The sequence below is a fragment of the Ranitomeya imitator genome, chromosome 5 (assembly GCF_032444005.1).
Source record: "Ranitomeya imitator isolate aRanImi1 chromosome 5, aRanImi1.pri, whole genome shotgun sequence".
NCBI lineage: Eukaryota > Metazoa > Chordata > Amphibia > Anura > Dendrobatidae > Ranitomeya > Ranitomeya imitator.
The window spans coordinates 201928475-201955715 of record NC_091286.1 but is presented as its reverse complement, the minus strand read 5'-3'; the positions used below and the strand labels follow the sequence as shown (position 1 = coordinate 201955715).

Here is a 27241-nt window from a genome sequence, read left to right as displayed (position 1 = left end):
CATTTTCAACCTGAATGCAATGAACATGTTGTGTTATGATGATTAAGACGTATTTATTCTGGCACTTCAGTAGTTTTTTGTGTTTCTTTTTGGTTGCATATAAATGTTGAATGCAATAAGTTGTAATTTGAAAAGAAAAAAGGAAGAAACTTGCACAAACATAAAATCAGATGATTGAAGGCTTACAAAAAAACATTTGATAGGTCCCAAGTTGAATCCCTGTACAAATATAAACAAGAACACAAGTAACACACATGCATGTTTTCACAATTTTAAAACATGTTTTTTTTCACAATTGCGCATCAAAATTTTGAATTTGATTTCTCCAAAACAAAATATAAAGAAACATAGCCTTGTGACATATCAAACGAAAGCCGGTACCGTTCTGAGTGGTTCTTCTAATCAGTGCAGGACTGCAGGAAATCAGATGCTGCAGTCTTCCGGCACCTCTCTGAACCCGTGACACGATCACTCCACATTCAAGGGATACACACTTATAATCTCCCTGTAAGGCTCTAAATCTTATAGAAAACGTTATCTATGCTGCGGAGGCTGTCATTCTTAATTTGCCTAAATGGTGCCCTTTCTCAATGTCGGCTAAGTTCTAGTGATGCGTAACCAGTTTCTAACGTGATCAGGTTTATTTAATATGCCTATTAACAAGCCAAAATGCCATGGGGTTATAAAAGAGAGCAAGCCAAATATAATGAAGTAGATGGTGGGTATTCGGGTATTCTAGAATATGCATGTCCACGTAGTATATTGCCCAGCCACGTAGTATATTGCCCAGTGATGTAATATATTGGCCAGCCACGTAGTATTATGCCTAGTGACGTATATTGCCCAGTTACGTAGTATATTGCACAGCCACGTAGTATATTGTCCAGTGATGTAGTATATTGCCCAGTGACGTAGTATATTGCCCAGCCACGTAGTATATTGCACAGCGAAGTAGTATACAGCACAGAGCCACGTAGTATATTGCCCAGCTACGTAGTATATTGCCCAGCCAGGTTTGTCACAGATGAAAAAATAAAAAATAAACATATACTCACCTTTCCGAGGTCCTAGTCCACGGCAGGTACCGGTCCCAGGGTTGGTATTAGCGCAGGACCTGTAATGACGTCGCGGTCACATGACCGTGACGTCATGGCAGATCCTTCTGCCACCGGAACCTGCAACGGAAGATGGCGGCCAGTGCGAGCTGCAACGGAGGGTGAGTATAGCAGGTTTTTTTTTAAATTATTTTTAACATTACATTTTTTACTATTGATGCCGCATAGGCAGCGTCAATAGTAAAAAGTTGGGGACACAGGGTTAATAGCGGCGGTAACTGAGTGCATTATCCGTGGCATAACGCGGTCCGTTACCGCCGGCATTAACCCTGTGTTAGCGGTGACCGGAGGGGAGTATGTGGGCGACAGGTACTGACTGCGGGGAGTAACGAGCGGCCATTTTCTTCCGGACTGTGCCTGTCGCTGATTGGTCGCGGCAGCCATGACAGGCAGCTGGTGAGCCCAATCAGCGAATGAATAACCGTGACAAGCAGAAGGACAGACGGAAGTGACCCTTAGGCTGTGTGCACACGATGCAGATTTGGTGCAGAAAAATCTGCTGCAGTTCTGCACTAAATCTGCATCGTGTGCACATACCCTTAGACAACTATATAGTGGATAGTTACTGATACATGTTGCTTTCTCAGAGATACATGTCTGCTTAGAGTCCTTGTTACTGCATTACCATGTTGTATTATGGGGTTTAACAGGATGCTCGGAATGTTCAGAGATGCCATACCCAAAGTGGCTGCTTGTAAACACACACATAGCGAGTGTTAGCATGCCAACCTCTCTACAATGGCCTATTAGTGCACATAAACGTACCCCAGAAGTAGGGAAAACCTGCCTATTTAACCCCTTAGTGACAGAGCCAATTTGGTACTTAATGACCGAGCCAATTTTTACGATTCTGACCACTGTCGCTTTATGAGGTTATAACTCTGGAACGCTTTAACGGATCCCGCTGATTCTGAGACTGTTTTTTTGTGACATATTGTACTGCATGTTAGTGGTAACATTTCTTCGATATTACTTGTGATTATTTATGAAAAAAACAAATATGGCGAAAATTTTTAAAATTTTGCAATTTTCAAACTTTGTATTTTTATGTCCTTAAATCAGAGAGATATGTCACGAAAAATAGTTAATAAATAACATTTCCCACATGTCTACTTTACATCAGCACAATTTTGGAAACAAAATTTTTTTTGCTAGGGAGTTATAAGGGTTAAAAGTTGACCAGCAATTTCTCATTTTTACAACACCATTTTTTTGGGGGACCACATCACATTTGAAGTCATTTTGAGGGGTCTATATGATAGAAAATAACGAAGTGTGACACCATTCTAAAAACTACACCCCTCAAGGTTCTCAAAACCACATTCAAGAAGTTTATTAACCCGTTACGTGCTTCACAGGAACTGAAACAATGTGGAAGGAAATAATGAACATTTAACTTTTTTTTGCAAACATTTTAATTCAGAACCATTTTTTTTTATTTTCACATGTGTAAAAACAGAAATGTAACCATAAATTTTGTTTTATACGCCAATACCCCATATGTGGGGGTAAAGCACTTTTTGGGCGCACCGCAGAGCTTGGAAGTGAAGGAGCGCCGTTTTACTTTTTCAATGCAGAATTGGCTGGAATTGAGATCGGACGCCATGTCACGTTTAGAGAGCCCCTGATGTGCCTAAACAGTGGAAACCCCCCACAAGTGACACCATTTTGGAAACTAGACCCCTTAAGGAACTTATCTAGATGTGTGGTGAGCACTTTGAACCCCCAAGTGCTTCACAGAAGTTTATAACGTAGAGCCGTGAAAATAAAAAATCCCATTTGTTTACACTAAAATGATCTTTTTGCCCCCAAATTCTTATTTTCACATGGGTAACAGGAGAAATTAGACCACAAAAGTTGTTGTGCAATTTCTCCTGAGTACGTCACTACCCCATATGTGGGGGTAAAGCACTGTTTGGGCGCACCGCAGAGCTTGGAAGAGAAGGAGTGCCATTTTACTTTTTCAATGTAGAATTGGCTGGAATTGAGATCGGACGCCATGTCATGTTTAGAGAGCCCCTGATGTGCTTAAACAATGGAAACCCCCCCAAAAGTGACACCATTTTGGAAACTAGACCCCTCATGGAACTTATCTAGATGTGTGGTGAGAACTTTGAATGCCCAATTGCTTCACAGAAGTTTAGAATGCAGAGTCGTGAAAATAAAAAATATTTTTTTTTTCCACAAAAAAGATATTGTAGCCCCCAAGTTTTTATTTTCACAAGGGTAACAGGAGAAATTGGACCACTATAGTTGTTGTCCAATTTATCTCGAGTACGCTGATGCCCCATATGTGGGGGTAACCCACTGTTTGGGCGCACGGCAGAGCTCAGAAGGGATGGAGCAACATTTGACTTTTTGAGCGCAAAATTGGCTGTCGTGTTTGGAGACCCCCTGATGTACCTAAACAGTGGAAACCCCCCAATTCTAACTCCAACCCTAACCCCAACACACCCCTAACCCTAATCCCAACCCGATCCATAATCCTAATCACAACCCTAACAACAATCACAACCCTTACCCCAAAAAAACCCTGTCAACCCTAACCATAACCCTAATCAAAACCCTAAATCCAACACACCCCTAATCCTAATCTCAAACCTAACCCTAATCCCAAAACACCCCTAATCCCAACCCTAACCTTAACCCTAATCCCAAACCTATCCCTAATCCCAAGCGTAACCCCAATGCCAACCCTAATCCAAACCCTAACCCTAATCCCAACTCTAACCCTAACTTTAGCCGCAACCATAGCCCTAACTTTAGCCCCAACCCTAACCCTAACTTTAGCTCCAACTGTAGCCCTAACTTTGGCCCCAACCCTAACCCTAAGGCTACTTTCACACTTGCATCGTTTGACATCCGTCGCAATCCGTCGTTTTGGACAAAAAACGTATCCTGCAAATGTGCCCGCAGGATGCATTTTTTGCCCATAGACTTGTATTGCCGACGGATCGCGACGTGCACTGGATCAGTTTTGTTTTGGTTGACCGTCGGCACAAAAAAATCGTTCAATGTAACTCCGCCCCCTCCTCCCCAGGACATAGATTGGGCAGCGGATGCGTTGAAAAACTGCATCCGCTGCCCACGTTGTGCACAATTTTCACAACGTGCGTCGGTATGTCGGGCTGACGCATTGCGACGGCCCCGTACTGGCGCAAGTGTGAAAGAAGCCTAACCCTATATTTAGCCCCAACCCTAACCCTAAATTTAGCCCTAACCCTAATTTTAGCCCCCTCGTATACCTCGTATAAGAGAGATGCCGTAAAGTGGCTACGAGGTACACATAAAATTGGCCATTTTTGTGCGCTAAAAGCTCTCATTTTTCATATTTCTAGTGCAGTAATGCAGTTCAAATTTCGTGTTTTCAAGCTTGCATGTTTTGGCGCTGCAGTGTGCTGCCCTATTTATTTAACTATATACGAGTTGGCGACTCTGGGTTCAGCACCTGTTCACACTGTGTCTATGTTTGGATGTGCAGGTCAGGTTTTTGAAATGTATTCTCTAGCCTTCTGATCGTGCACTCCCCGCCTCCTAGCTTCAGGTGTTTTAATTATAGTAGGTCCAATACCCCTCCACAGAGAGAGAGAATTTGAGTCCAAGAAGAGGTTTCACATGTACCCATTCAGATGGAGACGTTTATTCTCAGTGAGGTAGGTCAAGCGTAGGACCTCGTATAAGAGAGATGCCGTAAAGTGGCTACGAGGTACACATAAAATTGGCCATTTTTGTGCGCTAAAAGCTCTCATTTTTCATATTTCTAGTGCAGTAATGCAGTTCAAATTTCGTGTTTTCAAGCTTGCATGTTTTGGCGCTGCAGTGTGCTGCCCTATTTATTTAACTATATACGAGTTGGCGACTCTGGGTTCAGCACCTGTTCACACTGTGTCTATGTTTGGATGTGCAGGTCAGGTTTTTGAAATGTATTCTCTAGCCTTCTGATCGTGCACTCCCCGCCTCCTAGCTTCAGGTGTTTTAATTATAGTAGGTCCAATACCCCTCCACAGAGAGAGAGAATTTGAGTCCAAGAAGAGGTTTCACATGTACCCATTCAGATGGAGACGTTTATTCTCAGTGAGGTAGGTCAAGCGTAGGACCTCGTATAAGAGAGATGCCGTAAAGTGGCTACGAGGTACACATAAAATTGGCCATTTTTGTGCGCTAAAAGCTCTCATTTTTCATATTTCTAGTGCAGTAATGCAGTTCAAATTTCGTGTTTTCAAGCTTGCATGTTTTGGCGCTGCAGTGTGCTGCCCTATTTATTTAACTATATACGAGTTGGCGACTCTGGGTTCAGCACCTGTTCACACTGTGTCTATGTTTGGATGTGCAGGTCAGGTTTTTGAAATGTATTCTCTAGCCTTCTGATCGTGCACTCCCCGCCTCCTAGCTTCAGGTGTTTTAATTATAGTAGGTCCAATACCCCTCCACAGAGAGAGAGAATTTGAGTCCAAGAAGAGGTTTCACATGTACCCATTCAGATGGAGATGTTTATTCTCAGTGAGGTAGGTCAAGCGTAGGACCTCGTATAAGAGAGATGCCGTAAAGTGGCTACGAGGTACACATAAAATTGGCCATTTTTGTGCACTAAAAGCTCTCATTTTTCATATTTCTAGTGCAGTAATGCAGTTCAAATTTCGTGTTTTCAAGCTTGCATGTTTTGGCGCTGCAGTGTGCTGCCCTATTTATTTAACCTAATTTTAGCCCCAACTGCTTTCTCCTGCCGGCCGGCAGATGGCGACAGATGGCGGACGCACTGCGCATGCGCCCGCCATTTTGTTTGCCAAAGAAGACGCCGGCGGCCAGGAAAAGAAGCAGGAGGACCCAGGGACACCGGTAAATATAATAGGGTCCCTGAATCCCCCTATTTCTGTCCTCTGATGTGCGATCACATCAGAGGACAGAGAATTACACACTTTTTTTTTTTTTTTTTTTTTTTTGCGGTCGCCGGTAAACAGTTAATTACCGGCGATTGCAAAACAGGGGTCGGTATAACCGACCCCGATCATGTTCTTTGGGGTCTCGGCTACCTCCAGCAGCCGAGACCCCAAAGATCCTCCCGATGCCGGCCGGCGGGTGCACTGAGCATGCGCCCGCCATTTTTTTTGCCGGAAAAAGATGGCGGCGCCCATCAGGAGCCACGAGGAGCACCGGGGGAGACAGGTCAGTATTGGGGGGCTATCTGGGACCCCATTTCTCTGTCCTCTGATGTGCGATCACATCGGAGGACAGAGAAATTAAAAGGGAAATCGCGTTTTGGTTTTTTTTGCGATCGCCGGTAAACGATTAATTACCGGCGATCGCAAAAGCGGGGTCGGTAAAAAAAAACCCCGAATCATGTTCTCTGGGGTCTCGGCTACTCCTGGCAGCCGAGACCCCGGAGAAAATCGGACTCTGGGGGGGGCTATTTACTTTTTCCACAGCGCCGTTAATTAACGGCACTGTGGTTTAAGTACCCTTAACTGCTGCCGTTAAAAGGCGTATCGGCGGTCGTTAAGGGGTTATAGGGAATCTGTCGCCAGTTTTTTGCTGCCTCATGAGGAAAAGATAATGTAGGGAAAGATATTGTGATTCCAGGTATGTATTACTTTAACAACTGCTGCACCCAGTAAACAATCAGAGTTTTTAGAAGTGACATGTAGCGGAGCTTAGAAAGCCAAACCTCACCAACACTCCTGACTAGCAGCTTTCTGTGTACATTGTGTTGACAGTGAGCTACTTATCAGTGCCAGGTGCAGAGTTGGACCATGGTGAATGTTAGCTGTAGACATATTCGCATGCCGATTGCATATGACGTACTATCCCGTCACTGGGAATTAAGTCCCAGGTCACCTCGACGGGATTGTACGTCATATGGGATTAAGGGGTTAAGGAGCATGAAGAAAACGAATGATGTGGTTTCTACTAAGAGGCATGGAGGAACAATGGCTGCTGTTCCCTTCACAATGTCGTCATAAGACCACAATGCAACAGGAACAATCCTACAATGCCCTAGGAACTTCCCATAACACATTGCAAATTAAAATAAAATCTATGCATTAAGTGGCCAGCAGATGGTGCTGTTACCTTACAATATGAAATATAGGAAGGATTAATACACACAAAAATACAATGTCTATAATCACGGAGACATAAAAAAAATGACTAAACTTTGTTTCTAGACAGCAATTATATGGCTGGACAGAACAATCAGCCGACCTCATTATTGTGTTTATTGGACGAGAACAGCAGAACAAGTTCCCCTACTGGCCTGAGGAACAATTTGGTCCTGCCTTGTTTCCCTATTTTTACTTCCACCTCACTTACGATTCCGTCCTTACTTGGCGTCCTTACTTGGGAATGTCTGTGTAATGAGACCTAATGGCCATTCGTTTCTCAGAGACTGACAGTCTTTCATTAGCACTATATCGCCAGGCTGGAGGTTAGGCTTGCTGGTTTGCCACTTTCTCCTCTGTTGCAGAGTAGGCAGGTGCTGTTTTTTCCACTTGTCCCAAAAGGCATTGGAGAGACTCTGTACTTGTCTCCATCGACTCCTGTAACGGACTTTAACATTAAATTGTCCTGGTGGAGAGCAATTAGGGTCGGTCTTCTGCGTAAGCAGCAGGGCTGGGGTGACAACAGTTGGGTCATCAGGATCACTGGAAATTGGAGTCAACGGTCTGGCGTTTATGATGGCTGACACTTGTCAGTCTTGCAGATCTTTCCTGTAAGAAGATTGAATCGATGATTCGCCTTGCGATACCTATCATTCTCTCCCATACAAAAAACAATGTCTGTAATAACAGAGACATAAAAAAAATGACTAAACTTTCTAGACAGCAATTATATGGCTGGACAGAACAGTTGGGTTTAGGGTTGTTTTTTTTTAATCAAAACTTAAATTAAAATAATAAAATGACAATGACATTATGTTGTCATATGAAATATGTCATCAAATTCCGTGTAGTACTTTTAGATTCAAGATCCTCACTATACCCCTGAATAAAATCTTTGAGGAGTGCAGTTTCCAAAATGGTGTCAGTTGTAGGGGGTTCCTGCTGTTTAGGCACCTTAGAGGCCCTTCAAATGTGATATGGCGCCCGCAATCTATTTCAGCCAATTTGTGTTCCAAAATTCAATTGGTGCTTCTACCATTTTGATCCCTGCCAGTCCTCCAAACAGAACTTTTTGTCCATATGTGGGGTTTGGCTGTGCTCAAAAGAAAGAGGGTAATAAACTGTGGGGTCCACTTTTTGTGTTACCTCTTGCAAAAGTGAAAAAATTGGGGAAATAACATTTCAGAGGTGAAATTATTTATTGATTTTTTTTCATACCTCTTTGCATTAATTCCTGTGTAGAACATGAAGGGTTACATTTTTTCTTGAGAACAGTTTGAAGTATTTGAGGGGTGCGGTTTTTAAAATGGTATCACATTTGGGGCATTTCCAATATAGGCCCCTCAAGGTCCATTTACGGTAAATCTGAATAGGTCCCTAAAGAGTCAGGTGGTTTTATAAATTTGTTGAAAAAGTGATAAATTGCTGCTAAACTTAACCTCTCTAACATCCTTGCAAAATAAAATGATGTTTGAAAAATGATGCAGATGTGAAGTAGATGTATGGGAAATGTCATTTATTAATTATTTTGTACAGCATTGACTGTTTTAAGGATATACAGATTAAAATTTAGTTTGAAAATTGTTGCCAAAGTTGCGATACTCATATTGAACAAATTTTACCATTGTCATAATCCAGTGGGATCCATTGAAATGTTCAAAAACTATTGGCTCATAAAGTTACACTGGTCAGATTCCTAAAATTTGGTCTGGTCATTAAAGTCAAAATTGACTCTGTCACTAAGGGATTAAGTAAACTGTAGCAATAATAGCATCCATGCTCATGTGAGGACACCAAGGCACTTGGAAAAATCACAACAATAAATGGGTTTTACATCCAGCTGCAGCTGTGTTTCTTTCACCCCAAACACTGCAAAAACTGGTAGCAGCATTTTAGTTATGTTTTTGAACTTATTACTTTCTATGTGTACAACAATACTGCAAAAATGTTGAAAGAGTTGACATACTGAAGTTTTCAAAAACGCAGCACCTTACCAATTCAGCCGCCAGGAAAACAATTGTGTACATGAGATTTCTGAAATCTCAGCTTTTGCTGGTACTGTAAAACGCAGCTAAAAATTTACATTAAAACAAATGCAACGTGTGCATATAACCAGGGCTGTGGAATGGGAGTCATCGAAATTGAGGAGTTGAAGTCGGAGGTTTGTCTTACAGAATCCAGAGCCCTGGTATGAGGGAGTCAGTCGTGGAGTCAGTCAGTCGGAGGTTTCGCTTACCGACCCCACAGCCCTGCATATAACCAGTCACCACTAGCAGAACAAGAACTTGATTACTAGTTTGAGGCATTAAGCATTAAAGGAAACCTGTCACCAGTTTTGTCATATCACAACTAAAACTATGACCTCCTTCAGTGCCCGTGCTGCACTTTATAAATGCTTATATAATCTCCTGACTCCCCCTGCATACCCCGAAAAACCTTTTTAAGTTCTCCAGTGCTGTATGGAAATCGGGTTGGTCCGGTACTCTCCATCCCTCCCCCTGGCTGCTACTCTCTGTCCTCCTTTAATTGATGTGTCGTTCACATTGCCTAATGAAATCTGAAGCCTGCGTACAGAAAATTAGGCCCGCGCTTTCGCACTACGTTTTTCCCTACTGCGGGCAGAGCCAAAGACATACGGTAAGTGCGTATGCGCCCTCAATAGGCCAAAACTGATGACCGGTTCCCTTTAATCTCACCCAATCGAGCTTCATCAAAATCCCTGATTAGGTTTTAGGGTGATGTGCCCTGTCCTTGGGGATACCAATCAAGCCAGCTTGTGTGGGATTTGGGCACGGCCGGCTCCGCTTCTTACCCTGGCCTCCCATCCTCCTTGACACCTTGTGTGCGTAGGGAATAAAATAATTTTTTTTTTCTTTACAAAATCCAGTATCTGGTTTGTCTAATGAGGACATGTGTATAGTGCACAGGAGCAAGACTGTCGGCATCAGTGGTGTTCAGAGAGCAAAAAGGCCCTGAGTGGTGTATAGCACTACCGATATCACACCTTATTTTAACCCTTCCCTGTCTTGGGGCATATCTGTAGCAATAAAGTATGTTTGAAGGAATACATACTAAGAAATGGAAAAGCACATCTTCCTAGGGTGGAAAGAGTTAAAAAAAAATGTAATATTTTAGAGAAAATACGCTGTACTTCAGATCAAAATCGAGACAACTTTGAGCACTCCAAAAAGAAATGGTGGAAGGTACTGTGATGGCAAGCATAGCGGGTACTCGTGTCCTTCCTCCACTGGTTCAGCCGAGAAAGTGTTTAGATCCTTCTCCCCGGTGGCCTGATAATATATGGATGATAAGATGGAGAGGGATCAATAGATTATGCTGGATCCATTCTTGTATTGCATATGTTCAGAAGGTAAAGAGACCTTGTATCTCCGATGATCCAATCTTTATCTCATTGGCAGGTTTGGCACGGGATCAGCGTGGAAGCTAAACACGTGAAGGACATTATGTCTACACTGGAAAGTTATAAATTGGACAGCTCTCCTGTGAAAGCAGCAGAACATGACTTTCCAGCTCAGGACGGCGAGGTCTGGTCATTACCAGTGCCAGTGGAACGTAGGTGAGCTGAACGTGAACTGCAGGAGTGACAATGTCATCTATATACAGTATGTGTATTTACGGTAGTTAAGTAGGAAACTGTAGCGGACGTTTATTTTTTACATTTGATCTAGAATCTTACTGAATATGAATTTGAAACATGGAAGTCCAATCATTTAGAATTTGAAAACAACTTTTTTTTTTTTTTTTTTTTTTAAAGATTAGCCACACATAGTGAACCACCAATTACTATAAAGGTAACGCATAGCTCTTATCAGGCTTCACTTCAAATCTCCTTGCATATTAACTGTAATAATTAAAAATGAATGTATATTCCATGGAAAACCTGTTTATCACATTTTCTAATCCTATCGTTACCAATCAATGTAGGTTGTCACCTTTAAAGGGAACCTATCTGCAGGGTTTAACCCCCCACCCCAAGCTATTTATATGTGCATGTAGTTCTTTCAAAGACAAGTCCAGTAATACCTTAACATGGCCGGTCTGTTCCTCCATTACTGAGAAATCAGAGTTCCAATGGATATGCATTATGCTAATGTGTCTGAAGTGCCCTGGGCTGGAGAAAGCTCTTTCCAAGCCTCCGTCAGTCCAGTTCTATTCCCTGCCCAGCAACACCCCCTCCAGCTTCTTGCCTGACAGCCTTTATACTGGGTGATCAGCAATGAAGCTGTTGGTCAAGCAGAAAGAGGTGTCGCTGGGCAGCAAATAGAACTGGACTGACGGAGGCTTGGAAAGAGCTTCCATATGTCAAAAACACTTCATCCTCCCTTGTACATGCATTCAAACACTGATTTCTCAGTAGCAGCAGAATGGACTGTTTCGTTAAAGTTGTTGGTAGGGGGTAAAGGAGGGTGAAATCCAGCTGACCGATTCCCTTTAAAATGTCAAGGTAGTTTTATGAAACTTCAGCATATGACATGCCGAAAGATGTAATCATTTGTGGTTGAGGTTTTGAAACCCCTACTGATCACAAAAGGAGTGCCCATTTTTTGTGTGGGTGGGAGGGGGATTCTGCTGTTTTTTAAGGAGAGTCATGAAATTCACATATGAGCTGAGCCAGAACTGTAGTGTGACTCAAATGGTCACAAATGCAACCAAACTATACGATTTGGCTCCTGATTTTAAGACTTTCAGTTTGAGCCAAATGTGCCTGTGTGATTACTTTTATCCACTAGAGGGAGCATGGGAGCTGCGTACTGTGGTACTGAACTTGTCATACTCGGTACTCCCTCTAGTGGAGGCTGCGGGTAGTAAACCCTCTTATTCAGCTTTCCATTTTTACCAAGACTGGTATTTCATACACCAGCTTTAAACTGACTTGCACTTGAATAAACTGCACCAATTTTATTAAAATAAGAAATTATCGTAATAACTTTTGGCTTATGTTTTTCTTTCCTTGCATCAGAAAGTCAAACTTATGGCAGCTAAGGACATATGAAAAATTTGTAGTCTGATTGCACCTATTTGTGTCCCCGCCACCGTCTGCATAACCAAAAAACGTCTTGCTTTGCCTGTTAGTGGGGGTCTTCCCATTCCCACCCCCAAAGATCAAACACGCTGCAGCTAATAATCTAGTACAGCCATACCTTGATAAAGAAATGTCTCCGCTATCAGCAGATGTCTTAAGTAACTTTAGAAACCTGACCTCTTTCTAATTGATCACAATATGTTAGATTTTTCCATGACCTCTGCTGTTCATCTTCCATGACAAGTGCAGTATACAGCATTATTGTGTACGCTATAATGCAGACCTAATCCATGTCACATCACAGAGGGGCAATCAGACTGTGCTCACACCTATCCAGGCACCTCCATGGTCACATCCTAGGGGGTTCAATACCAGACCGGGGGCAATCAGACTGTTCCCACACCGTCTCCCCAGGTCCTCCGTTACATATCCAGACACCTCCATGGTCACAACCAAGGGGGCAATACCAGACCAGGGGCAATCAGACTGTTCCCACACCGTCTCCCCAGGTCCTCCGTTACTTATCCAGGCACCTCCATGGTCACAACCAAGGGAGCAATACCAGACCGGGGGTAATCATACTGTTCCCACACTGTCTCCCCAGGTCCTCCATTACTTATCCAGGCACCTCCATGGTCACAACCAAGGGGGCAATACCAGACCGGGGGCAATCAGACTGTTCCCACACGGTCTCCCCAGGTCCTCCGTTACATATCCAGACACCTCCATGGTGACCTTCAAGGGGGCAATACCAGACCGGGGGCAATCAGACTGTTCCCACACGGTCTCCCCAGGTCCTCCGTTACTTATCCAGGCACCTCCATGGTCACAACCAAGGGAGCAATACCAGACCGGGGGTAAGCATACTGTTCCCACACTGTCTCCCCAGGTCCTCCATTACTTATCCAGGCACCTCCATGGTTACAACCAAGGGGGCAATAACAGACCGGGAGCAATCAGACTGTTCCCACACGGTCTCCCCAGGTCCTCCGTTACATATCCAGACACCTCCATGGTGACCTTCAAGGGGGCAATACCAGACCGGGGGCAATCAGACTGTTCCCACACGGTCTCCCCAGGTCCCCTGTTACATATCCAGACACCTCCATAGTGACCTTCATGGGGGCAATACCAGACCGGGGGCAATCAGACTGTTCCCACATGGTCTCCCCAGGTCCCCTGTTACATATCCAGACACCTCCATGGTGACCTTCAAGGGGGCAATACCAGACCGGGAGCAATCAGACTGTTCCCACACGGTCTCCCCAGGTCCTCCGTTACATATCCAGACACCTCCATGGTGATCTTCATGGGGGCAATACCAGACCGGGGGCAATCAGACTGTTCCCACACAGTCTCCCCAGGTCCCCTGTTACATACCCTCACCTCAATGATCTCATCACTTTTTCAATTTTTCCATTTTTTAATTGATGTATTCCAGAAACCCTTTTATTAACACTGTTATAATCCACATATCATTTACAGTTTTGTGATTTATTTTTTGTATCAGGATTCTCTTTCTTTACCAAGTCATATATTTTTGGACATATAGTTAATCTTATTGTAATTCATTGTATTTGTATTTTGAGGCCTTCACCAGGACCCCGGAAACGACAGTCTGCTCAATTCAGTGACAATCGAGTACATAACAACCGCATAAGTGTGGCTGGAAAGGGTCCAACCCCACCATCCTCGAGAAATGCCAATAACCAGAAAGTAAAACCTGCCAGAGCACGAGAGCGGAAAGATCCCTTGCAGAAAGTGAAAGAAAAGGTAGTTGCCAAGTGTCAACATATGTTCAAATACTATGAAAGCTTGTTTTTTGCTGGACGAGTTGTACTTTTGAATGACATGATTCATTTTGCCACATAGTGTTCTCAAAAAAGGCAAAAAATTCCAAGCGGGGTGAAATTATGAAAAAAAACACAATTCTGGCATTGTTTTTTGGGAATTTTTTTTACGGTGTACATTTTGTGGTAAAAATGGCCATGCAATATGATTTTCCTCATGAATATGATTACGGCGAAACATGTCCAGTTTTTTTTTTTTTCATCTGTGAAAATAAAATCAAAAGTTTGCCACCCAAAACTTTGTAGTAGCGTTGCCACTTTCCCAGACACGTAACATTTTTAGTTTTCTTCCGATGGAGCTGTATGATATATTATTTTTGCGGGGCGAGACAACGTGTTTTTTTTTTTTAGTACCATTTTGAGATGCATGAGACTTTTTGATCGCTTGTTAGAGCATGTTTTGTGAAATTGTGGCAACCAAAAAAATGTAATTTTGGTATTCTTTAATTTTTTCCATTTATGGTGTTTACTGACCGGGGTTAATTGTTTTTATATTTTGATAGATTGGACTTTTCTGAACACGGTGATACCAAACGCATGTTTTTAAAATGTTTTAATATTTTTTTATTTTCACTGAGGAGAAAGGGAGTGATTTGAGATTATTTATTTTTTTAATGGTTTCATATTTTTTAAAAGGTGTGTGTGTGTTTTTTTTTGTTTTGTTTTAACTACTTGAAGATGTGATCATCTGATCACTTGTGCTATATGCAGTGATGCCTAGGCTACTGCATGAGGAATTTATGTATCCTACAGCTGTCTTTCTTGGTTTTCTATAATTTTTTTTGCTAACCGGAAGAATATCTCCTTTCACTTACATGGTGGCACATATTTTCTTTTTTACATTTTAATTGACAAATTAAAAGTTGTATTTTAATTCTAACTTTGGTGCTGTATAACATATTTTTCTAGTGAGATTCTTCCTTGTGTATTGGTAGTATCTATTCCATCATAGCTTTTTTTAAACTCAGAACACAGGCAGGGTTTCAAAAGAGTTTTGTAATGACAAGCACGGGGTCATCAGCTGACCCCTTACCCGCATTAGTGCACATGCGTCGGCGCACTATGCCCCGGAACACAGCGAAATACTTCCGGGACAAAGTGTGCCAGCGCATGCGCACTTATGCTTTTCGGCTTTGCACGCAGTTGGGTGAAGCATACTGCGCGTGCGCAAGGCAAGATTGCCTTGAGCAGGCGTGTACTACGGTGGACAGAGAATGAACTTCAATCCAATATTGCGGCCAGCATGCAGCCAGCGGGTAAGGAAAGGGTGAATCAAACACCCGAAAACTCCGCCCATATGACCGAAAACCGGTCCCGCCAAATTCAGGTGACAGGTTCCCTTTAAGTCCACAGCTGTCTGCGTAGCCTTTATGGCTCTCAAATATAGGGGGACCCCCACAAAAAAATGACGTAGGGTCCCCCTATATTTTTAGGCTAGAAAGGCTAGGCAGACAGCTGTGGGCTTATATTCATAGCCTAGGAAAGGGGCCATGGATATTTGCCCCCCCCAACCCCCTGGCTACAAATATAAGCCTGCAGCCACCCCAGAAAAGGCGCATCTAAAAGATGTGCCAATTCCGGCACTTAGCCCCTCTCTTCCCACTCCCGTGTAGCAGTGGGATATCGGGTAATAAGGGGTTAATGCCACCTTGCTATTGTAAGATGGCATTAAGCCCGGTTTATAATGGAGAGGCGTCAATAAGACGCCTATCCATTATTAATCCTAGTAAAGTTTTTTAAAAAACACAGTAGAAAAAAATATTTTTATGAAATAATTACACATACTTTTTGACAAATCTTTTATTAAAAGCTCATTCCACCTGAAGACCCTCGTCCTGCAAAAAAAATTAAAAAATAAACCAAATTCATACTCCCTGTCCGCAGAAATCCCATAACGAGTGTCCCACGACGATCTGCCATGGAGAGCAGACACATCCTGAGATGTGTCTGCTCTCCACGGTGGCAGCAACACACTGACAGGAGCTCCGGCTCCTGTCGGTGTGTAACTGCGCATGCGCGAGAGTTTACCGGTGTTCATTGACCCCGGTACTCTCGCTTTACGGCACCACTGCGTGGGAAAGTTCACACGCAGCTCTAGTGCCGTAAATTGAGACGCCGGAGCCGCAGAACTCCTGGTAGTGTATCGCCGGAGAGTAGTGTTGAGCGATACCGTCCGATACTTGAAAGTATCAGTATCGGATAGTATCGGCCGATACCCGAAAAGTATCGGATATCGCCGATACCGATATCCGATACCAATACAAGTCAATGGGACACCAAGTATCGGAAGGTATTCTGATGGTTCCCAGGGTCTGAAGGAGAGGAAACTCTCCTTCAGGCCCTGGGATCCATATTAATGTGTAAAATAAAGAATTAAAATAAAAAATATTGATATATTCACCTCTCCGGCGGCCCCTGGACATCACCGCGGGTAACCGACAGGCTTCTTTGTTTAAAATGAGCGCTTTTAGGAATTTAGGACCTGAGGAATGACGTCGCGTCTTCTGATTGGTCACTTAGCGGTCACATGGGCGGCACACGACCAATCAGAAGCCGCAACGTCATTCCTCAGGTCCTAAACGCGCTCATTTTAAACAAAGAAGCCTGCTGGTTACCCGCGGTGATGTCCAGGGGCCGCCGGAGAGGTGAATATATCAATATTTTTTATTTTAATTCTTTATTTTACACCTCGCTATGGATCCGATACCCGATACCACAAAAGTATCGGATCTCGGTGTCAGAATTCCGATACCGCAAGTATCAGCCGATACCCGATACTTGCGGTATCGGAATGCTCAACACTACCGGAGAGCAAACGATCGGCGTGGGACACTCGTTATTGGATTTCTGCGGACAGGGAGTATGGATTTGGTTTATTTTTTGGAGATTTTTTCCTAGGAGACAGGGCTTCGCATACCAGTGTGCTGTATGGTGAGTATATACTCTATGTTATATGGTGTATGTAATGTCTGTCATGTATGTTACGTGTATTGTATATGTGTATTGTGTGTGATGTGTTTTGTGTTTTACTGACAATTGTGCTAAGTCGCCGGACACAGGGACAACTCTCCCATCCTAATACCGGATGGGAGTAGTAATCCCATACGGCGACTTAGCACAATTGGGTGGCACTATCGTCGCATGGAGACACATGCACACAGACAGACAGACGCACACAGACAGACAGACGCACACAGACAGACAGACGCACACAGACAGACAGACGCACGCAGACAGACATACATACCAGATCGTCAGACGCCCGACATCAATCCCCATACGACGATATGCCTCCATGACGACGGTGACTTCTGACGTGTACAGGACCACACTCCGCCCACGCACTTCCTCCCGCCTGACATCACTTCCTGCTGCAGCGGTTTGTGACACCCAAACCCGCAGATAGTTTTTCATCTGTGGGTTTTACTGCGGGTTTGACCGTCACAATGGAGGTCAATGGGTGCAGAACCGCTGCAGTTCCGCACAAAGAAGTGACATGCTGCAGAAAAAACAACGCTGCATTTCTGCGTGGTTTTTCCTACAGCATGTGCACAGCGGCTTACGGTTTCCATAGGTTTACATGTTACTGTAAACGCAATGGAAACTGCTGCGGACCCTCAGCATCAAAATAGCTGCGGTTCCACGGTAAAAACCGCATTGTGTGCACAGAGCCTTAAACTCCTGATCATGGACGGCTGTTACTGCGGGGTGTCAGTGATTGCCGCGCTATACATTTACAGTGGTGTGCGGAAAGCATTTTGCGCTGCGCCGTACATGTACGTCGGGAACGTGTTAAAGGAGTTGTTCAACCTGGACTTAGAAAGCTTTTAGAAGTATTTATATTCAAGTTTCAGAATTTTCCAGAACTTTGCAACTCAAACTACATGCAGCAAAATGTGCCTGAAGGGGATTTCCAGACTGAAAAGTCTTTGTTCGCTCCATGTACTTGCCAAATGTGTTAAGTGACTGACACTGTAGGTGGCACATGACTGCATGTATGTAATTTACACATTTGTGGTCATGTGACTGTACGATTGCAAATACAGGGGAATCGGGTGAGTGTGCACATTACACACTGCCAGGATTTATAACCTTATCATTTACCTTATACCAATCTGTTTGTAGAACAAGTCATCAGCTGATGAATCGGAGCCAGAGCCCAAGAAATTTGATGGAACTGGATATGATAAGGATCTGGTAGAAGCTTTGGAAAGAGATATCATTTCCCAGAACCCCAATGTTCGATGGTGAGTGTAAAGATGGTCTTGGACATCGGACAAGATTGCTGGTTAGTTGTTCTGAGAAAAGGATGAAAGATCTCTACAAAGAGAGTTTTTATATATATATATATATATATATAACACTTTTTGTTTGTAAAAATTCTTCCAGAAAGGTTTTTCATATGACTATCATTTGTGGAAAACATTTTAAAACGTTGGAGATGATTGAAAATGTCCATTTTCTACATCTTTCTTATAATATGCATAGGCCAGTTTAATTGCTCTGTAATGTGAAGTGAGAGCTAGGGTTCGAATATTACATGCTCCTTATACGTGACCACAGGGTTAGCCTAACTTGGAAAAGTTGCTTATATGTTTGTCATACACAGGGATGACATTGCAGACTTGGAAGAAGCCAAAAAATTGTTGAAAGAAGCTGTAGTCCTACCAATGTGGATGCCAGAATTTTTTAAGGGAATAAGGCGGCCATGGAAGGTAAAGATCAAATAGAACTTATTCAGAATACAATTTATTAGTTATTTCATGAACACCGTGTGATTGTCAGCAGCCAGTCTGTATCCAGCTTCCCCATTTCCCCTCACCATAGACCTTTACGAGCAGCAGCTATCCTCTCATCCAGCCTAAGCTGAAAATCTGCATTCACTGGAGACAGATGTTACCTATGAACTGAGAGTGGATGATCATTCCAGGAGGAATATATTTAAGATATAATGCATTTTTCACAGGGGTGTCCATTTTGGTGGAGTTGGTGTAAAATGGACAGACTCTGACTCCTAAGATAAGTTCAGTGCAGGATGTGCTGTAAATGTTTTCATAAGAATTTGGGAAAGTTCTGAAAAGTCCTATAAATGTCTGTTCTGTTCCTGATCTAAGGAGCTTGGCTTTTGGATGAGATGAATCTGTGCTGCACTTTATGTAGGTTAATGTGATGATTAGACTTTAACCACTTACCAACCTCCACCGTACATGTACAGCACAAGTCTGTAGCGGGTGTATGCAGCGGATTCATGGGGTGTGCTCACCCCCGCCTGTTAAAGGCCGCTTGCAATCTCTGACATCGGCATTAACAACACGCTGGCAGGGGTCCCTCATCATTCTAAGTACCCATCGGCGCCCTCGCGTCGTGCTCACGGGGTACTGATGGGTTGCTTGTATCTAGGCTTCAAAGCAGACTGTGATTTTTTACTATGTACAGCAATAATTTACTATTTTTACTATGTACAGCAATAATATGGCATATCACCCCTCTTTTTCCCCCTTTAAAAATAAAGATAAAAAAATACAGATGTGGTATTGCCACTTTCATAAAAGTCCAACCTATCAAAACATAAAAATAATTAATCCGATCGGTAAACAACCTAAACGTAGGCAAACTCAAGAGTGCCAAAATTCCTTTTATCTAGTCGCTGGAATACCACAAAAAGTTTTGTAACAAGATGAAAATGTCATATCTATCCCAAAGTGGTATAAATAAAAACGTTGTCTCACATCGCAAATAATAATGAAATGAAAACATTACGGGTTTTGGAAAATGGTGACACAACCCCAAAAATGTTGTTGTTTTTTTCAAACTTTTGATCCCCCCACTAAAATAATAAACTGGACATGTTTAGTATTGCCATAATTGAACTGATGAGGCAAATCATTACAAGGTTATTTTTACCACTCCGTGAACAATTCCCCCCCAAAAATGTTAGAATTGCGTTTTTTTCACAATTTCACCGCACTTTTAATTTTCCATTTTCCTGTACATAATGTGATAAAATAAATTGCGTCATTTAAAAGTACAACTCGTCCTACAAACAATAAGCCCTCGTATATCTGTGGCTGGAAAAATAAAAAAGTTAAAGGGAATCTGTTAGCAGGTTTTTCCTGTGTAATCTGAGGACAGCAGGAGATAGAGGCTGAAACACAGAATTCAGGGATGTGTCAATTGTCAAAGTGCGTGCTATTATTTACAAACTGTGAAGAATTCCTCCTCCCTTTGGAATAGGCAGCTCACTGTCTATGGACTTTGTTCAGGGAGAACCTGGTGTGGGCGAGGTTAGCTTTCTCAGCCGGCTTCATGCTAAATCTAAAAGCTTGGATTGTATCCGAACCAATGCACACAATAAACTAAGTGATACATCATTGGATTCAGCTTCTATTTTCCTACATCAGGCTGCTCTCAGATGAGGTAGCAAAAACCTACAGACAGATTCCCGTTAAGGGATTGGGAAGAAGGGGAGGAAAAAAAAAACATAAAAAAGAAATTGGCCCCATTGGGAAGGTGTTAAATGAGGTTTTTTTTATATAGGGTTAGACTTCCGAAAACCTCCCTTACTGCTCGTTGTGAAGAAACGTACTCTTAATATAGTGACATTTTTGTAAAAGGTTCTTTCAAATGCTGGGACTTGTCATTAAATTATGTCCAGAGGTGTGTCATCGTTGATTCATATTGTTTTGTAATCTCTCAGTGGATGATGGAAAGAAGGCAAGCTACTACTCTAACTGGATTTGTCAGAATCTGTCCTGATACCCACGAACCATAAATATGGCCGAATTGTTTTTTATTTGAGAGGGAAGACTAAAAAAAGCAGTGGCCGATGTTAAACTATCTCGGACTTATGATCAGTGTTTCCAGAGAAATGTGTGCTTTTGTTGCATGTAAATGAGCTGTTTACCTGCATGACAATCTGCTTGAAGAGCCTATATTAAATGACTGGAGTTTCCAATGTGAAACCTGTAATAACTGACCCTTGACTCGCATAGGGGGATACGTTTCACCTTCTTGAGTGATGGGCCAGACTTATAGGCCAAGGGCCTGGCAAGGGGCAGAGGCAGTACAGCAGAGCTGACAGCACTGCAAATATGTTTGCAATGAGACAAGGTTTAACACTGCTGTACTGCATTGGTTATAATGAGCGAGTATACTCATTGCTCGGGTTTTCCCCAGCACACTCAGGTGACCTCCAAGTATTTTTTAGTGCTCGGAGATTTAGTTTTCATCGCCGCAGCTGAATGATTTACAGCTATTAGTCTGCTTGATTACATGTGGGGATTCCCTAGCAACCACGCAACCCCCACATGTACTTATGCTGGCTAACATGTAAATCATTCAGCTGCTGCAAGGAAAACTAAATCTCCGAGCAGTCATAAATACTCGGAGGACCCCCGAGCATGCTGGGGAAAACCCGAGCAACGAGTATATTTGCTCATCACTAGTTATAATCAGTCGCAGCTCCACAGCAGTGTTCTAGTGGTTACTGCATTTTCTAAAATATGTACACATGAAACTTTTCTTCTCTAAAGGGTGTTTTAATGGTTGGACCACCGGGAACAGGGAAGACTCTCTTAGCCAAAGCTGTTGCAACAGAATGCAAGACTACATTTTTCAACGTTTCATCCTCTACACTTACATCCAAATACAGAGGAGAATCGGAGAAGCTTGTCCGTCTTTTGTTTGAAATGGTAACCCTTAATTTTGATGATACAAGAATGCATTATGTTCATTTAAACTGGCTGTGACTGTTGTGTAAAGCCCCACAAATTGTTGTTAATGCTGTATGTCTAAGGGTACCGTTACACTATACGATTTACCAACGATCACGTGGTGTGGTCGCTGGAGAGCTGTCACACAGACAGCTCTCCAGCGACCAACGATGCCGAGGTCCCCGGGTAACCAGGGTAAACATCGGGTTACTAAGCGCAGGGCCGCGCTTAGTAACCGATGTTTACCCTGGTTACCAGCGTAAAAAAAAAAAAACATTACATACTTACATTCCAGTGTCTGTCCCTTGCCGTCTGCTTCATGCACTGACTGACTGCCGGCTGTAAAGTGAAAGCACAGCGCACTGTGCTCTGCTTTCACTTTACGGCCGGCAGTCAGTCAGTGCGGGAAGCAGACGGCAAGGGACCTGACAGACACCGGAATGTAAGTATGTACTGTTTGTTTTTTTTTACATTTACGATGGTAACCAGGATAAACATCGGGTTACTAAGCGCGGCCCTGCGCTTAGTAACCCGATGTTTACCCTGGTTACAAGTGAACGCATCACTGGATCGGTGTCACACACACCGATCCAGCGATGACAGCGGGAGATCCAGCGACGAAAGAAAGTTCCAAACGATCTGCTACGACGTACGATTCTCAGCAGGGTCCCTGATCGCTGCTGCGTGTCAGACACAGCGATATCGTATGGATATCGCTGGAACGTCACAAATCGTGCCGTCGTAGCGATCAAAATGGCACTGTGTGACGGTACCCTAAGTGTAAACACAATTTATCCTACACTATCTCACTCACTTCATGATATGATAAGGAGACCAAATTTATGTGGGAGCTAGATCTATATAAAAAAGTTTAATGTTACACTTTTAAACTTTTTTTTTCCTTTAATTTTAAGCTGACTGTTAAGGGTTAAGAAATGTACATAGAGGTGGTCCTTTAGTGCAGTTGCTGTTCCTTTTTTGCTGAACACCTATTAAACTTTTTGCTTTAGGCACGTTTCTATGCCCCGACAACTATATTTATTGATGAAATTGACTCCATATGCAGCCGACGAGGTACCTCTGAAGAGCACGAAGCCAGCAGAAGAGTAAAAGCAGAGCTCTTAGTTCAGATGGATGGTAACTATTGCTGCTCACTGGATTTAAGAAACTTAAAGTTGGTTTTACCATTTTTGTTAAATTAAAGGGAACTTGTCACCAGGTTTGGCTGATACGAGTAACGGCCACCACCTTTCAGGGCTTATGTACAGCTTTCTATAATGCCGTGTATCTGCCCCAACCCGACCTGCAAGAGACGAAACATAACTTTTATTATACTCACCTGCAGGGCGGTCCGGTCCGATGGTGTCACTCTTCTTGGTCCGGTGCCTCCTATCTTCTTGCAATGCCGTCCTCCTCCTTGGCTTGTGTGGATGACTCGTCCCTGCAGCATCCACATAGTCTTCTCGGCATCGTGCTCCTGCGCAGGCGTACTTATCTGCCCTGTTGAGGGCAAAATCCTGCAGTGCGCAGGCGCTGGGCCTCTCTGAACTTCTCCGGCACCTGCGCACTGCAGTACTTCGCGTTATCCACACGAACCAAGGAGGAAGGCGGCATTGCAAGAATATGGGAGGCAGCGGACCAAGAAGAGTGACACCCCTCGGATCGGACCGGACCACCCTTCAGGTGAGTATAAGAAGTTATTTTTCTTCTCTTACCGGTCAGATCGGGTGCAGATAAACAGCATTACAGAATGCTGTATAAAAGCCCTGTAACTTGTATCGGCCAAACCTGGTGACAGGTTCCCTTCAATCAAAGTCTAAAAAAAACCTGCATATTTTGATGATATATATATGTATATATATATATATATATATATATATATATATATATATATATATATATATATATACACACACTTGAATGTCCTTTATTTATCCTTCAGCAATAGCAATGTTATCAATTTTTGTTCAATGCTCCATTGCCTTTTTTAGCTTTCTTCTTACCCAAACTCTATGGTGCAGGGCTGTTTCGGTGCCCACTACAATCATTCCAACAATATATTTTTGGAATTCTCCTGTCTGAATCTATGGCTGGGGACAAGAGTATGTGATGTATATGATGGTGACAAGGTCTTCAGTAGGGCTTTGGCTGTCATGGAAGCCCATCGGGCCAATGTGATTTTTTTCTCTTTGCCACGAATGCTGATGGCCTTTGAAATAGACCCAGACACCCTCTTGATTGCAACACTTAAATGTAACTATTAGAAGAGATTTGATGCAGATATCAACTGTTTCACACATCTCCTTAGCCCACTCCATACACTCACACTCAGCCTATGTGCTCTTCTACAACCACAGCGACTTGATGCTGCCAACTTGCCGGGCAGAAGGGATGCCAGGGATCTAGGCTGCTAGGACTTTCTTAAATGGAATCTCTCAGTAAGATCAACACCCCTGCCACCTACTGCATTTATGGGCTTGCAGGTCTGCGAAATGTAAATCCATCGACACCTTTATATCTTCTACCTGTTCATGAGTTCCCTAGCAATTATCATTTTCATTCGTCACTTTCTGAGCCCCGCCGTGCACCCAAACAATAGGTTTCTCAGGAGAAATTGCCCAACAAACTTTTTGTTTCATTTTCCGCTGTTACCCTTGTGAAAGTAAAAACATTGGGGCTAAAGGAAAAATGTTTGTGAAAAAAGTTAAATGTTCATTCTTTGCCTTCCACATTCCATTAATTCCTGTGAAGCACCTGAAGGGTTAATAAACTTCTTGAATGTGGTTTTGAGCACCTGGAGGGGTGCAGTTTGTAGAAAGGTGTTACTTTGGGGTATTTTCTGTCATATAGACCCCCAAAGTTACTTCACATGTGATGTGGGCCCTAAAATAAAATGGTTTTGTAAATTTTGTTGTAAAAATTAGAAATCGCTGGTCAACTTTTAACCCTTATAACTTCCTAATAAAAAAAAATGTTTAAAAAATGATGCAGATGTAAAGTAGACACGTGGGAAACGTTATTTATTAACTATTCTTTGTGGTATAGCTATCTGATTTAAAGGCATAAACGTTTAACCCCTTCAGCCCCCATGTCTGTTTACACCTTCATGACCAGGACAAATTTTACAATTCTGACATATTGTACTTCATGATACTGGCAAAATTTCTTCTCTATGACTTGCGTTTATTTGTGAAAAAAACGGAAATTTGGCACAAAATGTTTTAATTTTCAAACTTTTTTAATTTTGATGCCCTTAACTCAGAGTTATCTCACACAAAATAGTTAACAAATATTGTTCCCACTGTACATCAGCACACTTTTTGAAACATTTTTTTTTATAGGAAGTTTGAAGGGTTAAAAGTTCCTCATTTCTTAAAACAAAATATTCAAAACCATTTTTTAGGGGCTACATTATATTTTAAGTGACCTTTCAGGGTCTATATGACAGAAAATACTCAAAAGTGACACCATGTTAAAAACTGCCCCCCTCAAGGTGCTCAAAACCACATTCAAAAAGTTTGTTAACCTTTCAGGTGCTTCACAGGAATTTTTAGAATGTGGAATGTGGTGAAATATGTGTATATATATCTATATGTGTGTAGTGACATATGTCTAGGGTTATTTGTGTGACTAGTGATAATGTAACATCTGTCCTGAAGGTAGGTCGCACCTAGATGTTAATAGGTACTTGCTTGGGACTAGTAGAAATTGTGTCTCCATATCTCACCAGGAGGTCTAGCTAAGGCCAAGAAGAAAGGAACACTTGACACCCCCTAGTGCTTGGAGGGGAGATGCTAATTGCGGCCTGAGGGTTAGCTATTAATGGGAACCATCTCACAAGTGTCTCCAGAGGAAAATAATATATATTCATTAGTAGAGCGGCCGTGCCCAATCAAACAGACCGCAATTATGATATTAACCTGGGAAGCCGGTCTAGAAACCTGACCTCAGGCCAAAGTTATAAATTTAGGCTGCAGATAGAGAATTGTGTTCACATGATGGGGGCAGCCTGAGAAGCTGGTGTGATCCAACCTACATTCTTCTTACCCTCAGGGAGCAGAAAGCAACTACCAGTTAGATAATTTATGTAAGTTTTCACCTGTTTATTTTGATACTGTTTTGCATAAGTTGTATGTCTTTTTATTATCATATTTTTATACCTTTTTCTTATTGTAAGCATTGAACCTTTTGTTATTAAAGTATAAAACTTTAACAAGTTGAACCTTGAATGTTCTAAAAGAATCCATAGGCTAAGGTGTGTGAGCCTTATGAGTGAGAGACATATTTTTATTAGTATTATTAGTTCTCGGTCTCATCGCCCGTGTATTCGATGAGTGGTGGCAGCGTGTATGAGCGGGTGTGTGGCCTGGGTCGGTTTGTGATTTATGCTCCCAGGACAGAGGTTGAATGCTGGACTGAGAGTGGGGAGATAGATTAACCCTTGCAGGCACAACCCAAAGTCACGCGTGAGAGCAGGCACGTGACGAATAAGTGACACCACAGAGAAGGGATCCGTGACATGGCAGGAAAAAAAATTAACATTAAATTTTTTTAACAAAAATTGTACTTTAGACTTAATTTTTTTTATTTTCACCACGGTAACAGGAAAACATGGCCCCCAAAATTTGTTGTGCAATTTCTCCTGAGCATGCCAGTACCACAAATATGGGGGAAAACCACTGTTTGAGTGCACAACAGGAACACCGTTTTTGCTGGAATAATTGGTGGATGCTATGTCGCATTTGGAGAGCCCCTGGGGTACCTAAACAGGAGGAACCCCCAACAGTGACACCATTTTGGAAACTAGCCACCTCAGGAAACTTATCTAGATGTGTGGTGAGCACCTTGAACCCCCAGGTGCTTATAACGTAGAGTCGTGAAAATAAAAAAAAAATCACATTTTTCCCACGAAAATGTTTTTTAGCCCCAAATTTTTTATTTTCACAATGGTATCAGGAGAAAATAGACTCCAAAATTTGTTGTGAAATTTCTCCTAAGTAGGCCAATACCCCATATATTCTTGAAAACGACTTTTAAAGCACAGTGCAACGCTCAGATGGTAAGAAGTGCCATTTTGAAGTTCACATTTTGCTGGACTGGTTTGAGGGTGCCATGTCACATTGGCAGAGCCCCTAAGGTGCTAGAACAGCAGAACTCTCCGTAAGAAACACCATTTTACAAACTACACCTCTCAATGAATTTATCTTGGGCTGCAGTGATCATATTGACACTACAGGTGTTTCACGGAATTTTATATCATTGGGCAATGAAAAAAATAATTATAATTTTACCACCAAAATTTACTTTTAGCCCCAGCTGGATCATAGGCCAGACGGTGTGCCTCCATCTGCCTCATTATTGGGAATCTTTCTGAGGGTGTTCTGTCTGAATCACGTATTTCAGAGATTAACGTGCTCAGCACAGG

General features: G+C 42.6%; 1 protein-coding gene across 1 annotated transcript in view; it reads left to right on the top strand.

Moving 5' to 3' along the window:
• KATNA1 (katanin catalytic subunit A1) overlaps window positions 1–27241 on the top strand; it is a 79549-nt gene that overhangs the window by 25711 nt on the left and 26597 nt on the right. The window contains exons 3-8 of the mRNA XM_069769513.1: window positions 10630–10787; window positions 13844–14027; window positions 18230–18351; window positions 18714–18819; window positions 21637–21795; window positions 22827–22953. Of these exons, the coding sequence (XP_069625614.1) occupies window positions 10630–10787; window positions 13844–14027; window positions 18230–18351; window positions 18714–18819; window positions 21637–21795; window positions 22827–22953 (856 nt within the window). The remainder of the gene's footprint in view (window positions 1–10629; window positions 10788–13843; window positions 14028–18229; window positions 18352–18713; window positions 18820–21636; window positions 21796–22826; window positions 22954–27241) is intronic.